The sequence below is a fragment of the Chiloscyllium plagiosum genome, unplaced genomic scaffold (genome assembly GCF_037043375.1).
Source record: "Chiloscyllium plagiosum isolate Xiang-an unplaced genomic scaffold, Cpla_swu_hap1 HiC_scaffold_4, whole genome shotgun sequence".
NCBI lineage: Eukaryota > Metazoa > Chordata > Chondrichthyes > Orectolobiformes > Hemiscylliidae > Chiloscyllium > Chiloscyllium plagiosum.
This window is the reverse complement of record NW_028270142.1, coordinates 42,871,227-42,888,436: the sequence shown is the minus strand read 5'-3', so window position 1 is coordinate 42,888,436 and position 17,210 is coordinate 42,871,227. Positions and strand designations below refer to the sequence as shown.

The 17,210-nt window shown below is 40.7% G+C and overlaps 1 protein-coding gene across 2 annotated transcripts in view; it reads right to left on the bottom strand.

Moving 5' to 3' along the window:
* The window catches only part of ano10a (anoctamin 10a), a 65,338-nt gene that overhangs the window by 22,587 nt on the left and 25,541 nt on the right, over positions 1–17,210 (bottom strand). For both annotated transcript variants that reach the window (XM_043688719.2, XM_043688720.2), the window contains exon 9: positions 16,774–16,953. In XM_043688719.2, the coding sequence (XP_043544654.2) occupies positions 16,774–16,953 (180 nt within the window). The remainder of the gene's footprint in view (positions 1–16,773; positions 16,954–17,210) is intronic.

Sequence of the window (17,210 nt, the reverse complement as noted above, 5' to 3'; positions counted from 1 at the left end):
AGCATGTAATCTAGGCTGGCATTCCCAGTACAGTACTGAAGAAGCACAACACAGATGCAGATAGCCTCAAGACATTGCAAAGTGCCTTAAATGAAGGTATGACTTTTGGAATTGTGATGATTGCTGTAGGTAGTGCTTCAGTCAATTTGCAAACAGAAAGCTCCCACAAGTAACAATCAGAAAAAAGCATCAGATTAGCTTTAGTGCTACCGATTAAGAGACTAGTATTGCTCAGAGCACCTTCCTCAAAATAGAAGGGTTGAACCTTTTGCATCAAACAGTGAGGACAGGTCATACTTTTGGTTTAATGTCTCATTTGAAAGACGTTACTGCAGACAGTGCAGCACTACAAACGTCACTTTAAATTTTATGCTGAAGTCTCTGAAATGGGATTTGAACAAAATGATGTTCTGACTCAAAAGTCCAATCTGAATTTCTGATTCAGATGCCCACCAATACTCCAAACGAAATCAAATAGAGAGATTTCAGGGAAAAAAACACAGCAGTGAAGATTAATATGATTATTTAAATTTGAGATCTTACAACAACAAAAACTTTGGAAGAAAAAGCAAACATGTTTAGTTCCACATCCCAACTTTTAGTAACTTACTTCTTCACTCTGAAGTACGGGTCCAACTCCCTTAAATTACTTTGAAATCAGCTTCCACCACTTTTTCAGAAACACTGCAAATCCCAACAATTCTGAAAAAAATCACAACTTTTCTATAGATCTTTTGCCAATGGTTTTAAATTTATGGCTTCTGGATATTGTTTTACTCAAAAGGGAATTAATTACTCTCTATCAAATTTGCTCATCCTGACAATGTCTAATTGGCTGAGAGCTTGATGTTGGAAAAGCACAGGCAGCATCTGAGGAGCAGGAAAGTCGATGTTTCTGAAGAAGGGCGTTTGCCCGAAAGGGCTTTTGCCCAAAATGTCAACTCTCCTGCTCCTCAGATGCTGCCCGACCTGCTGTGCACTTCCAACACCACACTCTTGACTCTAACGTCCAGCATCTGCAGTCCTCACTTTCACCTAATGCCTAACTGGCCACTCATTAACCTTCTCCGGTTCAAGAAAAATAAGTTCCAATGTTGCCAAACCTTCCTCATACCTACTAAATTGCATCTGTAACTTTCTTTTGGTAACTTCCACAATGAGTGTATTCAGAGTTATCCACATTACTCCAGCTATGATTAGAGTGATTTTAAAAAGTTAAAGCATGGTTCCTTTTCTTTATACCACAAACCTCTATTTATAAACTCAAATAAATTGAATGCTTTTTCTTTTAATCTAATATATCCAGTGGTGTTGAGACCTTTTGGGATTGGTAAAAATAGACATATGGTCTTTCTGTTCATTTATTATTTTCAAAGCTCAACCACACAGAAAAGGCAGAAATTTCAGTCCAAACTATGTCATAGTTTGAACTTTGCAGCAGGTGTGGACTCAATCTTTCTCGTACTTGAATTTTTTGCTGGTTTGGTCCAATTTGAATGTTTTAGATTAATTTAAAGAGGTGGCTTTGAAACCTTCAACTGCAAAAAAAAATGTAAATAATTCATAACACCAAAGGCTGAGGTAACAAGCCATGGGAATCTGGATTTAAACTCTGCACAGACGGAATTCAAAGTTTGGATTCTTCAGATTCACTAGACCATTCAGTGTAAACAATTTACTATTTGTTTTACAACACTTCCTGTTGTTTTTAATGACTGGGATTTGTTAAATATATATTGGAACACAAAACCCACACGAAGTAGCTTTCACTCTAAGCACTGACAATTCTATCACCAATTGTAATTAAACTGCACAGTGTAATTAATGATACAGCCAAACATTCAAAACAGAGGTAAGCCTTTAGGCAGCGAACTGCTTGAAGCCAGAACTTGTGGTTACCTTTGTCGTTGACAACTTTATACAAGAAACACAAAAGGAAGGAATGCCTATGAATGTTTTTTGGAACCTATTATTGTTACAAGATGTGATTCCTGAAAAAGGGCTTACTTGGATGCTGCCTGACCTGCTGCGCTTTTCCAGCAACACATTTTCAGCACAAGATGTGCTTATACAACCTTAATTGTTCAATACAGCGGCAGTATGTTTTCTGGAATTGAGTTGAACAGTCAAATATTTCCTAATGCAGATGAATATGAACATTGGTGATTCAACCAGATTTTAGTCAAAAGGAAATATGTAATGTAGAAAGAATAGTGCACAAAAAGATGTACAATGAATGGCAATGAATGTCAAAGCATAGAAAAAAAATACACAATCATCACATCTGTATTTTATTTCCATCAAGTCAAATCCCACTTTGATTTATACTGATCAATATTCTTTGTCAAGTATATCCAGATGAAGGGCTCATGCCCAAAACAGACTCTCCTGCTTCTCAGATGCTGCCTGACCTGCTGTGCATTTCCAGCACCACACTTTTTGACTCTATACCTCTGGACTAGACTATTGCAACAAACTCCTGCCTGTTCTCCCATGTTCCATCTGTAAGCCTAAAGTTCTACTCGTGTCCAAATACACACCATGTCCTGATCACGCTCCATGCACATGACCTACACTCACTCCTAGTCAGGCAGTCAGTGGCTCAATTTTAAAATTCTCATCCTTATGCTCAAAGTGGCTCACGTGCTCACCCCTCTGATCTTCTATAGCCCCAAACCTTACCAAAGGTTTTTGCTTCTTAAACATCTGATTTCAATTGCACTGTGTGATGGCTGTGCCCCCAGTTTCTTCCTTCCTAGGCTTTCAAATCCACTCCAGAAAACTCTACACTCTTCTTTCCTCCTCTAAAACGCTCAAGTCTACTTCTGTCACCAAGCTTTTGTTTATCTGCCTTAATATTTCCTTATAAAGCAACATTTGAGCATTAAGAATGACTTCATCATAACCCTTCACAATTTAACATCTGTATTCAGTCATCTACCAACGCAATGAAAAAAAATTCTAGTTTGTGAATCTTTCATCGCTGGTAACAACCTAATAAATCTTCGTTGCACTTTTCCATTCTTTTGTATCCCTTCCAACAATGGAATCACTAATTCTCAGTTGGGGTACTTTCCACAGCTTTAAAGTCCTGCACAAACTTAACATCACTTTTGTGCTTTTAGATCATGTACCTCATGGCTCAACAGGAAATACTCCTGCTTCTCAAGTCAAAAGATTGTGGATTTAAATCTCACAGATTCATGTCCAGAGGCTCGAGCAGAAACTTCAGGCTGACATTGCCAGTGCAATACTGAAGGAATGCTATCAGATGTGATGCTTTACAAACAAGACATTAAACTAAGGCTCTATTTATTGGGTGGATGTAAAAAAAAAAAATCCCATAGCACTACTCTGAAGAAAAACATTCTTCCAGGTGCATTGCTAGATGTGTGGGCTTGCTGTACACAAATCAGTTGTATTTTGGAGGTTCTGAAAGTTGCTACAGAAATGCAAGTGGCTCATTCAAAACCAAGCAGAGCCAGTCTCAATACCAGAAACTTGGCTGTTCGAGTTAGATTCTCAGGGAAACATATCACCCCTTACATTTTCCAAAACAGCTATCTTGTTTGCAATGGGGATAGCCACAGAAGACTCCTGCACTAACTGCCTACCTCTCTTACCTTTCCTGGAGTTAATCTATATATGTGACTGTATCTGCGACTTTTCCCCCTTCCTATAACTGCCATCCATCACATCCCCTAGCTCTCGTAAATTCCTTATTGCTCTAACTATCTCTCCAACCCATCCATTCGGCTCTATTGCAATGAAGTGTAAGCCAGGTTCCAAGAGATCAATTGTGTTAGGGGGCTCTCTAGTACGAGGTATGGACTGACGTTTGTTCCTTCCCTGGTGCCAGGATCAAGGATGTCTCAGAGAGGGTGCAGAATGTTCTCAAGCGGGAAGAGGACCCAACATTGGAGCCAACGACATAGGAAGGGAAGAGGTTGAGACTCTGAAGGGAGACTACAGAGAGTTAGGCAGGAATTTAAAAGGAGGTCCTCAAGAATAGTAATATCTGGATTACTCCTTGCACTACGAGCTAGTGAGGGCAGGAATAGGAGGATACAGCAGATGAATGCATGGCTGAGGAGCTGGTGTATGGGAAAAGGATTCGCATTTTTGGATCATTGGAATCTCTTTTTGGGCAGAAGTGACTTGTACAAGGAGGACAGATTGCACCTAAATTGGAAGGGGACTAATATATTGGCAGGGAAATTTGCTACAGCTGCTCGAGAGGTTTTAATTAGTAAGGTTGGGGTGGGGGTTGGGACCCAGGGAGATAGTGAGAAAAGAGATCAATCTGAGACTGGTACAGTTGAGAACAGAAGAGAGTCAAACAGTCAAGAACAAAGCAGAGAACAAGGTAGAACTGATAAATTAAACTGCATTTATTTCAATGCAAGAGGCCTAACAGAGAAGGCAGATGAACTCAGGGCATGGTTAGGAACATGGGACTGGGATATCATAGCAATTACAGAAACATGGCTCAGAGATGGACAGAACTGGCAGCTTAATGTTCCAGGATACAAATGCTACAGGAAAGATAGAAAGGGAGGCAAGAGAGGAGGGGGAGTGGTGTTTTTGATAAGGGATAGCATTACTGCTGTACTGGGGGCGGATGTTCCCAGAAATACATCCAGGGAAGTTATCTGGGTGGAAATGAAAAATAAGAAAGGGATGATCACCTTATTGGGATTGTATTATAGACCCCCCCAATAGTCAGAGGGAAATTGAGAAACAAATTTGAAGGAGATCTCAGTTATCTGTAAGAATAATAAGGTAGTTATGGTAGGGGATTTTAACTTTCCAAACATAGACTGGGACTGGCATAGTGTTAAAGGTTTAGATGGAGAGGAATTTGTTAAGTGCGTACAAGACAATTTTCTGATTCAGTATGTGGATGTACCTACTAGGAAAAGGTGCAAAACTTGACCTACTCTTGGGAAATAAGGCAGGGCAGGTGACTGAGATGTCAGTGGGGGAGCACTTTGGGGCCAGTGACCATAATTCTATTAGCTTTAAAATAGTGATGGAAAAGGATAGACCAGATCTAAAAGTTGAAGTTCTAAAGTGGAGAAAGGCCAATTTGACGGTATTAGGCAAGAACTTTCAAAAGCTGATTGGGGGCAGATTTTCCCAGGTAAAGGGACGGCTGGAAAATGGGAAGCCTTCAGAAATGAGATAACGAGAGTCCAGAAAAAGTATATTCCTGTCAGGGTGAAAGGCAAGGCTGGTAGGAATAGGGAATGCTGGATGACTAAAGAAATTGAGGGTTTGGTTAAGAAAAAGAAGGGAGCATATGTAAGGTATAGACAGGATAGATTGAGTGAATCCTTAGAAGAGTTTAAAGGAAGTAGGAGTATACTTAAGAGGGAAATCAGGAGGGCAAAATGGGGACATGAAATAACTTTGGCAAATAGAATTAAGGAGAATCCAAAGAGTTTTTACAAATACATTAAGAACAAAAGGATAACTAGGGAGAGAATAGGGCCCCTCACAGATCAGCAAGGCTGCCTTTGTGTGGAGCTGCAGGAGATGGAGGAGATATGAAATGAGTATTTTGCACCAGCATTTACTGTGAAAAAGAATATGGAAGATATAGAATGTAGGGAAATAGATGGTGACATCTTGGAAAAAAAAAAGTCCATATTACAGAGGAGGAATTGCTGGATGTCTTGAAACGCATAAAAGTGGATAAATCCCCAGGTGTACCCTAGAGCTCTGTGGGAAGCTAGGAAAGTGATTGCTGGGCCTCTTACTGAGGTATTTGTATCATAGATAGTCACAGGTGAGGTGCCGGAAGACTGGAGGTTGGCTAACATGGTGCCACTGTTTACGAAGGGTGGTAAGGATAAGCCAGGGAACTATAGAGCAGTGAGCCTGACATCGGTGGTAGGCAGGTTGTTGGAGGGAATCCTGAGGGACAGGATGTACATGTATTTGGAAAGGCAAGGACTGATCAGGGATAGTCAACATGGCTTTGTGCATGGGAAATCATGTCTCACAAACTTGATTGAGTTTTTTTGAAGAAGTAACAAAGAAGATTGATGAGGGCAGAGCAGTGGAAGTGATCTATATGGACTTCAGTAAGACGTTCAACAAGGTTCCCCACGGGAGACTGATTAGCAAAGTTGGATCGCACGGAATACAGGGAGAACTAGCCATTTGGATACAGAACTGGCTCAAAAAGGTAAAAAACAGAGGGTAGTGGTGGAGGGTTGTTTTTCAGACTGGAGGCCTGTGACCAGTGGAGTGCCACAAGGATCGGTGCTGGGTCCACTACTTTTCATCATTTATATAAATGATTAGGATGCGAGCATAAGAGGTACAGTTAGTAAGTTTGCAGATGACACCAAAATTGGAGGTGTAGTGGACAGCGAAGAGGGTTACCTCAGATTACAACAGGATCTTGATCAGATGGACCAATGGGCTGAGAAGTAGCACATGGAGTTTAATTTAGATAAATGTGAGGTGCTGCATTTTGGGAAAGCAAATATTAGCAGGACTTATACACTTAATGGTAAGGTCCAAGGGAGTGTTGCTGAACAAAGAGACCTTGGGGTGCAAGTTCATAGCTCCTTGAAAGTGGAGTTGCAGGTAGACAGGATAGTGAAGACGGCATTTGTTATGCTTTCCTTTATTGGTCAGAGAACTGTTTTCAGGAGTTGGGAGGTCATACTGCGGCTGTACCGGACATTGGTTAGGCCACTGTTGGAATATGGCATGCAATTCTGGTCTCCTTCCTATAGGAAAGATGTTGTGAAACATGAAAGGATTCAGAAAAGATTTAAAAGGATGTTGCCAGGGTTAGAGGATTTGAGATAAAGGGAGAGGTTGAGTAGGCTGGGGCTATTTTCCCTGGAGCTTCGGAGGCTGAGGAGTGGCCTTATAGAGGTTTCTAAAATCATGAGGGTCATGAGTAGGATAAATAGACAGTCTTTTCCATGGGTTGGGTGTGTCCAGAACTAGAGGGCATAGGTTTAGTGTGAGAGGGGAAAGATATGAAATAGACCTAAGGGGTAACTTTATCTCACAGAGGGTGGTACAAGTATGGAATGAGCTGCCAGAGGAAGTGGAGGAGGCTGGTACAATTGCAACATTTAAGAGGCATCTGGATGGGTATATGAATAGGAAGGGTTTGGAGGGATCTGGGCCGGGTGCTGGCAGGTGGGGCTCGATCGGGTTGGGATATCTGGTCGGCATGGACAGGTTGGACCCAAGGATCTGTTTCCGTGCTGTACATCTCTATGACTCAATCCTTTTGCCTTTTTGGGATCATCTACTTATGCTGTCACCTTTAGTTCATTGCCTCTCTGTACATTTAAAATGAACAGATTTTAGATAAAAAGGAATGTACTTTAGAATTATAACCTTGAAATAAGTACAACAGAACAGCCTTCTCACATTAGAAGACTCTATACATAAGGTAAGGCCATGAGCAAGCATCATCCATGATCTGAGGGGCTAACACACACACAATGAATGGATTAAAAACTGGAATGGACTACAGGCTTTTCATCTAACTTTTAAATCAGGAATCTTAAATCATGAAAAAGGTAGTTTTTTTTTGTTTAAAATTATATCACTAACCTAATTTTTTCCCCATCCCCCAACCTAAAGTCTTTACAATAAATTGAATTCCATACCAGATTTGAGGGGGGGAAAAAAAAAAGTGATAAATATACTTCAAATTTCAGACAAATTCTGCTGCTACAAGCTGATAATTGGAGTGGAAGTGACTCAGGGTTATGGGACAGATCTGTTTCTGGTAACCATCTAGGAGCAGTGTGCTAAGAAATCATGGGAGGCTGTAAGGGATGGAAAAGAAAGGAAAGACAACTTGTGCCTTTAACATCATAATGTGCGCCAAAAGATGTGAAAAAAGTGGCGCCGAGAAAAGGATGGTGACTAAGTTAGACTGACTAGCTAAGAAAGGCTATAAACATTATTCATTTATGTTGTTTGCATCAGAACCAATTTAAAGTTTCAATGCAAAAAGAACAAATCTTTTAACAGAAACCTGAAAAAAAAGACACAATTACAGGATATTCTCTCTCAAAAGGTTTTATTGTCATAGAACCATCAAAAATCACCGTGGATTCAGGAGATAATTGTTCTTTTCGGACAGCTGAAAAAACTATAATGAAAGGGTGACACCACTGTTACCACAGACATGCTCCAGCAACTGATACAGATCTGAGTCAGAGAAGATTTGCATCTAAGGCAGCAAAGGAGATTGCCAGGTAGTGAAAAAAACATGTCAGCAATATGACGCGTGGTTATGGTATCAATTTCATTTAACAAAAATATCCGGAGCTGCTAATGTAAAATAGATTGTTCTGGATTAAACTGCAGACGTAAACTGGAGTTGATAAATAGCAACTTGACATTCTTACCAAACATTGCCAGAAAATGTAGAAGGTCAATAAGAGGGGATCTGAGAGTCCATCAGTTCAGTTGGTATCAGTCTTACACTGGAGTCACAAGGTTCTGGCTAAATTGCACTCTAGGACTTGAATACAAATATAGAGATTGACAACTTAACACTTCTCACTTAACCAATATCAGAAAAAAAAAATAGATTGTCTGGTCAGTTACACATCCTGTTCACGGGAGCTTGCTGTGTTCAAACTGCCTGCCATGTATCCTTCATTACAGCAATGACTATACTTTGAAACTAAAATGTGTTGTGATTGTGAAAAGTACTATAAAAACATGAATAGTTCTTTAAACATCTTTCCTAGGCCTCCAGCAGCCTTGCAATTGAATTCTTGATTATACAGTCTGGAGTAACCTTTTTTATCAGAAATTAACTGGACAAACCACAAAACTATGGTAGTCACAAGAACAACATAAGAGATTGGGAACTTTGTGGCAAGTAATTCCCACCCTGACTCCTCAAAGCCTGTTCGCAAACTAGAAGGCACAAGCCAAGAGTCTTATGAAATACACTCTACTTGCCTACACGAGTGCAGCTCCAACACTGGAGATACTAAACACCACCCAGAACAAAGCAGACCACTTGTTCAATCACTTTCAATATGCGTGCCCTCCAGCACTGATGCACAGAGACAACAACATGTACCATTTGCAACATGCATGACAGTAACTCATCAATGCTCCTTCAACTTCACAACACACAATCTAGCATCAAAAAGCATACAGACACCAGATGCAAGGAAACGTGACCACCTGCAAGTTTTCCTGCAAGTCTCTCATTAATTGGTCTTGGAACTATATTCCATTCTTTAGTCATGGAGTCATGGCACAGAAACAGATCCTTCGATACAACTCATCCAGATATCCCAATGTGACCTAGTTCCATTTTCTAGCATTTGGCCCATATCCTTCAACTCTTCCAATTCATGTACCCATCCAGATTTCTTTTAAATGTTCTAATTGTACCCACCTCCTCTGGCAGCTCATTCCATACACACACCACTTTCTGCTTGAAAAAGCTGGCCCTTGGGTCCTTTTAAATCTTCCTGCCACTCCCCCCCCCCCCCCACCCACCTTAAACTTATGCCTTCTAATATTCAACACCCCTACCCAAGGGAGAAAGGCCTTAGCTATTCACCCTATCCATGCCCCTCAGCCTCTGCCACTCCAAGGAAAAATGTCCCAGCCTATTCAGCCTGTCCCTATAGCTCAACCCTTCAGTCCTGGCAACTCCTTAAACATCTTTTCTGCACCCTTTCAGGTTTAACACATCGTTCCTTTAGAAGGGTGTCAAATATACACTGTTCTAAAAGTGGCCTCACCAATACCTTGTATAGCCATAACATGACATCACAATTGCTATATGTTCTGACCAATGAAGGCAAGCATGCAAAGTACCTTCTTCTTCATCATGCTGTCTACCTGCGACTCCACCTGAAGGAACTATGCACCTGCATCCCTAGGGCTTTGTTCAGCAACACCCCCCAGGGCCCTACCATTAAATGTACAAATCCTGCCCTGGTTTGGAGTAACTTAACAGAATAATAGGATTTAACTTCTAAACAGCAACCGTTACAATATAGCAACATCCCATAAACACACCCTCAGCAAAAGGTAAATTCAGTAAAATAGATTGTCTCACGTGTAATTCTGGCAGAGAGAACTCCAGCTTTTAGGTGTAACAGAGAGAGGAGCGGCTTCTACCACCAACTTCAAAACTAACAACTGCTGAAAACTAAACTAAAACCCTGGTTCTGTGGGAGCCTGACTCCGCCCATTCCTGCTGCTTCTGTTATTCCAAGTTTAAAAAAAAAGTCAAGGCCTCACAAGCTGTTTACTTTATTGATTTGGAGCAGATGACTTGGCGCCTCCGTCTTAACCTGTCTTCATAAAGAAAACAAACCTCTTAAAGTCTTAGTATCGTCACAGCCAGTAGCTTATCAATACCTTGTCACAAACAATTAAGCATGGGTTACAAATGATGACCTTTCCAGAATGCTACATACATTGAAAAGAATGATGTTTTTCACAAAATGTTACATGGTATTCTAGTCTGAGCGCAGTTTAGACCATGTTACAAATAGCTTTAATGTAACACTTTTAACACAGAAAGTCCCAACGAGTTTAACAGGGGAAGATGTTCTATTTTAGAAAGACACTTGAAGGTAGATCTGGGGCCAATCATGATAAACTTTATTGTTACAGTTTTACACATTACAAGCATACATCTCCTGAACCAACAACCAATTATAGTGTGTGTGTGTATATATATCTCAAGCAAAACCCCAATTAATGTCCACCTTATAATACAATTACATTAGTAAAAGGTAATCAAAAAATTCCGGTCTTTGAACAAGCTTAAGAAGGGACTGAGAAAACTAAGTGGAAGCATAGTTGAATTTAGGGAGAGAATTCCAACAAGTGCATTATTTGGTTTAAGAAAGCAAGATGGGCTTTTTTATAATTCTTCAAATCACAGCAACCAGAGAAAACATGGCATTCTGGTTTTCTCAAAGATGCAAAGCATTAGTGCATGCATCAAGCCTTGCACTTCGAGCACCATGAGGATGCAGCGGTCCATCAAACTGTAAGAACACCAGTTTGTATTTTATTTTTCTTTATTCCTTCACGAATATGGTATCGCTAGCAAGATTCATTTTGTTGCCCAATCCTAAGTGCCATTGAACAGAATGGTTTGCTTGGCCACTTAAGTTTCAATCAGATTACTGTAGATAGGTCAGACAGGTAAAAATGGCAGATTTCCTCCAAAGAAATTGGTTATAAAAACATATCAGGTTAACTAATGATAGTTTTATAGGATGGACTCTTACAGGGACCTGAGTGACATGAGCTACGAAGAAATTTTAACACTAGTCGTCTGTTAAGGCCTATCTAGACATAGACAACGCAGCAAGTTGCTCCCAATCAGAGAAGGTACCTGTCGACTTCAGCTTTACACATCTTCAGAAAAGGACTTCATCACCTCCCCCACTCACCCATTGTACTCTATGCTACTTTCTCCCCACCCCCACCCTCCTCTAGCTTATCTCTCTACGCTCCAGGCTCACTGCCTTTATTCCTGAAGGGCTTTTGCCCGAAACGTTGATTTCAAAGCTCCTTGGATGCTGCCTGAACTGCTGTGCTCTTCCAGCACCACTAATCCAGAATCTGGTTTCCAGCATCTGCAGTCATTGTTTTTACCTTTTTCCCTATGTTTGACACTGGCACTAAGATCTCAGGGCACAATCCACAAGCAATGCCCACACATCCATGATTATCAGCATCTAATACATGCCAGCCACTAAGCTCCCTCACAGCAATCTCCAATACACTTATAGTTCACTTCTACACTTTAATGCTGCATCGCAGGTTGCACTGCAACTTCATTGTAATGCTACAAAGATAGCATGCTCACAGGAACATGCATATAGCTCACTGACTCGATCAGGGTTCATCTCCAGCCTGTGTTTGTGTACTCATACTGCTCACTAACTGAACCTACCGAGACACTCAGGATCCCTATCTTGACTTTTTGCACTTTGCCATTTCAGTCAGAGACACTGGGCTCACATTTTATCTGCACTAAACAGCAAAACAAGACAGACATAAAGGTATGTTATGATTATCAACAGGATTGTCAAGTCAAGGAAAATCAGGGGTCTGAGCACAGTAAGTCAAGGGTAGCCTCCAAACCAAGCCCAGTGTCAATCAAGCCTTTTGGAGCAGTTAAAAATAGGGTGCATGCCATAAAGGATGAGAAGCCGCATGTCGAGCAGATCACCCAGTATTTTGGCATTACGCTCTATCGTAGTCGGTTTCCTCCAGGAACGATAGAGAGGCAGACATTGTGGGAGAAGAATGTATGTGGCACCGTGGTTACTTTGGATGTAGGTGGGGAAAGTGGTCCAAGTCAGTAAACAGGCAGTGCGGAGGATATACAGGGTTCGTGCTGAGGATTGAGTTGAGTGACAGCAAAAGGGGAAAGATTTTGTGGGCAATACTGAGAGTGGTAAAGTATGGGTCTTGGTGAGAAGTGAGTATAGTAGTATAGAAACGTCGATTCTCCTGCTCCTTGGATGCTGCCTGACGTGCTGCGCTTTTCCAGCAACACATTTTCAGCTCTGATCTCCAGCATCTGCAGTCCTCACTTTCTCCTAATAGTATAGACAGTAATGAAGTATTGAAAAGAAGGTGGTCAGAGAAGAGGATATGACCTTCAACCTACAATGCTGGGCATTTCTCCAGGTGGCAGAGACCACACTGACCAGGTGACAACCTCAGACCAGACTGGCATGGCATAGAGTCATGGCTTCCACTGCTGGCCCCAAGGGAAGAGGATGCCCCATTTGTGCACCACCCTGCATAACAGACCTCCAAGGTCCCTGCCAAAATGCCAATTTTCCTACATTTGCCATGCTTGAGGCAATCGTCAAACTACAGAAGACAGCTCTGTCAACACCAGTGACGACAATCAATTCCAGGAAATTCAGCAAGTGACAAGTTGTTCTAGGAATGGCATGTGCTAAGATTTGGCTAGAATTGGATGAGCAGAAACCACAGGGACAGCGTATATAGTTAATAAGGGGAGTTTGGTAAGATACAATGAGAAAACTCAATAAGCCTCATGGTAAAAAGGCCTCTGTAAAGTTCCATGCAACTCACAGTCAAGAAAAACGCAAGATTCAGCCCATGGTCACCATTATGGAGATGAGGTTGCAATTCCAGATCATGCTGTTTGAAGTTGTTCTGGTGGGAATTGAACTCATTAGCTTATGCCCTGGATTGCCACTGCACCATCTCACTCAAACTTTATTGTGTAAAGTCTCTAGGCATTCCACTCAAGCATTATCAGACAACATCTGATATTAGGCCTCAAAAAATGATATTAGAGTACAGGCTTTAAGGAATGCCTGCAGGAAAGGCAAGAAGAGACACACAAACATGGGGAGGTAATACTGGAACATTAAACGGAGGTAGAGGCAAGATAGAGTAATGCGTCATTAGTATACTCAAGGAAACTGGCACAAATCCTTTTGGCTGATGCAGAAAAGAGATGTGAGAAATAGGAGGAAGCCATGAATTGCCAAAGCCTCTGTTCCCACTTTGTGCTAGGAGAAGCAATGAAGACATTGTAATATGAAATTGCTGAATCTTAGCACATACAAATTGTTACGTAGCAACCTTAATCCAGAAACAAATAAAGAAAAATTTTTCATGACATGCTTGCCTGTATCGGTTTCACCTCAGGGGTTTCATTTTGACATGCAAATTTTTGTACAGTTACATTTGACAGGTTCAAAATGTATACCTAGAATAGGTCCTCACTAATATCTGGTGGCTAGTGCCAAAACTGGGAGAGTTGTCTCACGGAGTCATCAAGCAAAAGCCTGACAGTCATACTCACGGACTCATAGCTTGCAGACGTCTCAGATGCCATCACCATGTCTGGATATGTCTTATCCCACTAGGACAGACCCAGCAGAGATGGTAGCATGATGGTATACAGTGAGGAGGCAGTTGCTCCTGGGAATCCTCAACATGGACTGTGGAACTCACAAAGTCTCATGGCTTCAGGATAAACATGGACAAGGAAACCTCCTGCTCATTTGAGTGCATCATCCTCCCTCTGCTGGTGAATTCATACTCCTTATTGTTGAACACTGGAGGAAGCAGAGGATGAAAATGGTGCAAAATGTACTTTGGGTGGGGGATTTCAAAAGTCACCACCAAGACTGGCTTAGCAGCAGCATAACTGATTGAACTGGTCAGGTCCTAAAGGATATAGCTACTAGACTGGGTCTGCAACAGGTGGTGAGGGAACAAGAGGAAAAAACATACTTGACCTCTCCTTACCAATCTGCCTATCACACCTATTGATTACCTTCATGGTCAGATACAAGAGTGACCACCATACAATCCTAATGGAGATGAAGTCCTGCCTTTACACTGAAAATAACTCCCATTATGTTGCGTGGCACAATCCATGCTAAATGGGACAGACTTCAAACAGATCCAGCATATCAAGACTGGGTATCTGAGGTGCTGTAGGTCATCAACAGTAGAATTACATTCCAGCACAATCTGCAACCTTGTGCCCAGAATATTCCCCACTCAACTATTACCATCAAACCAGAGGGTCAACTGTGGCTCAATGGAGAGTGCAAGAGGGCATGCCAGGAACAGCACCAGGCATATCAAACAGGACTACTTGGGTACCAAACAGCATAAGTAGCAGACTGTTAAATGAACCCACAGGTTAAGCTCTGCAGTCTTATCATATCCAGTTCGGAATGGTGGTGAACAATTAAACAACTCTCCAAAGGCAGTGGCTCCACAAATATTCCCATCCTCAACGATGGGGGAGCCTAACACAACACTGCAAAAGATAAGGCTGAGGCAGCAACTGTCAGCCAGAACAGCCAAGTGGAAGATCCATCAGAGCTTCCTCCAATGATCTCCAGCATTACAGGTAACAGTCTTCAATCAATTAGATTCACTCCGCATGACATTAAGAAATGGTTGGAGGCACTTGATAATGCTAAGGCTATGAGTCCTGACAACCTTCCAGCATAGTTTTGAAGTTCTTCCAACACATATAACACTGACATCTACCAATGTGGAAAATTGCCCAGGTGTATCTGTACACAAAATGCAGGATAATCCAAACCAAATCAGTCTATTCTCAAATGATCAGCAACATGATAGCATTGTTACTGACATCTTCTATCAAGGAATACCTGCTCAGCAATAACCTCCTCAATGATGCTCAATTTACAGTACACAATTTTTTGTAAACTATCAAACAGTCGTATACAGAGAAACAGCAATTTACAAGGACATGGGCGGCAAAGCCAAACCCTAAATCCTACCATCAACCAGTTTTCAGGGAAATGAGGACAAACTTCAAATCCCCATTTTAAAAAAAGATCTGTCAGCCAGAGCTCCCTGACTGGGGCTGTTAATCTGAACCAAGCAGGCAACTCATTTTAAAGGAGGTCCACTAGGCTGACCTCATTATAATCACTACAAATCTATCTTAATTCCTTTTTCCTCAAGATCATAAGAAAATGTCTGTTGCCAAGATGTCTTTAACTTATCAACAATAGCTATATGGACTTATTTCTTTTTAAAAACTTATTTTGCAAGCAATGATGTTACCAAATGTACAGAAATAAATAACAAATGAGAGGTACGTAATGCAGAATGAATTATCATTTGACTCATCATTTATCTGCCAGCCCTTGTTAGAGGTCTGTGTGTGATTCCTACAGATCTGCTCTTTCCCTCTCAACTTCTTAGTTACCTCTAAAATGCAAATATCTGTCCAATGTTTCATCAAAAAAAAAACCCACAAATCATATGTGCATCAACTACCTTTGATGACAAAATATTTCTTGCTTCAACAAGCAGTTGTGAACATTTCTCCTTCTTTCCTTGCTCTATCAGTTCCAATTTTAAGCTGATGGGTGTTTCGATGCTCCTCTCATCACTACAGAAACTAGTCTCTTCTTCCTCACCATATCAAAATTCTTAATGGTAATATTTTCCATTTAATCACCACTTGAATCATCCTTGCTCAGGCACAAACCATTCCAGTGCTTTAAGTCTCTCCTTGTATAGAGTAATATAATAAGAATTTCTGTTTTTATTGTGGTAAAATTATATTGTAATGGGATTGCCAAACCTACATTCAGTGTTAACTTGGTCAATCATTTCTTTATACAATTTTATTATTGTTTTGCTCTTGCACAGTCTTTGTTTTGCTCTTGCTCTTACCACAAAACCCAAAAAGCTATTTGCCATTTTATCAAAATGGATTTATCATCTATCCAGACTCACTCTTCAAAAGAAAAGTTGTTCTTGCACTATAGATCTTAGGAGTCTGCTACTACCTTACACTGAATGCTTTTTTTCCAAGTTTCCTCTTGACATGTTTTATTTTACACTTCTTTTGATGTTCATTACTACTTACCTGCTCATCCCACTCACACATCTCCTTGCAAAATTATGTCTGGTCCTGCCAAATGTTGGCCTAAAGGTTTTCCCAAAATATTGGAGCTCAACTTCCTACAAATGGGTTTCTACAATTAAACTGAACCGCTTTGGCACCGGGAGTAGATGCAATTAATAACCAATAGAACAGAAAGGAGGAACTGCACCAGGACCAGTGTACAAAAACAAACAAGATGTACCTTCCTACAAAAAAAATATAAAATACAATCTTACAATTCCAAGGCTGAAGACATTAAGATTCCAAGGGGTCTGACGTGGTATTCTTGTAATCTATTTCAACTTACTTTGCTCAACTTTAATGTTGTGACTGATACTCACCAAGAATGTGTCCATTTTCCCTTCCAGCTTGACTTGATCAGTTAACGGTTCTTTTTCTTCAGTTGATATACTAAGCTTCTGCTTGATCATCTTTTTGCGGTGTTTTTGAAGGCAATAAGGAAACAAGGATTCCACAAATTGGTTGATTATTTGTGAGGTAATGAGTAAGGCAGCCAGATTCTGGGAGAACACAGAATAAGTCAGATGCGTTACAGATAACTTATTCTTTTTTTAAAAAAAAAAAGGAAAGTTCAACTCCCCCTTCCAACCACACCCCCACCCATTAAACTTTTTCCTCCAATTTTAAAGATCACTGCATAATTTTATGCAATATGTAAGTGGTCATATGGTTGTACAGAACTTATGTACAGCTTAAAAAAAATCATTCTGTTGAAACTTTTTGTTTTACAGTCATCAGGACAATTTCCAAAAATATC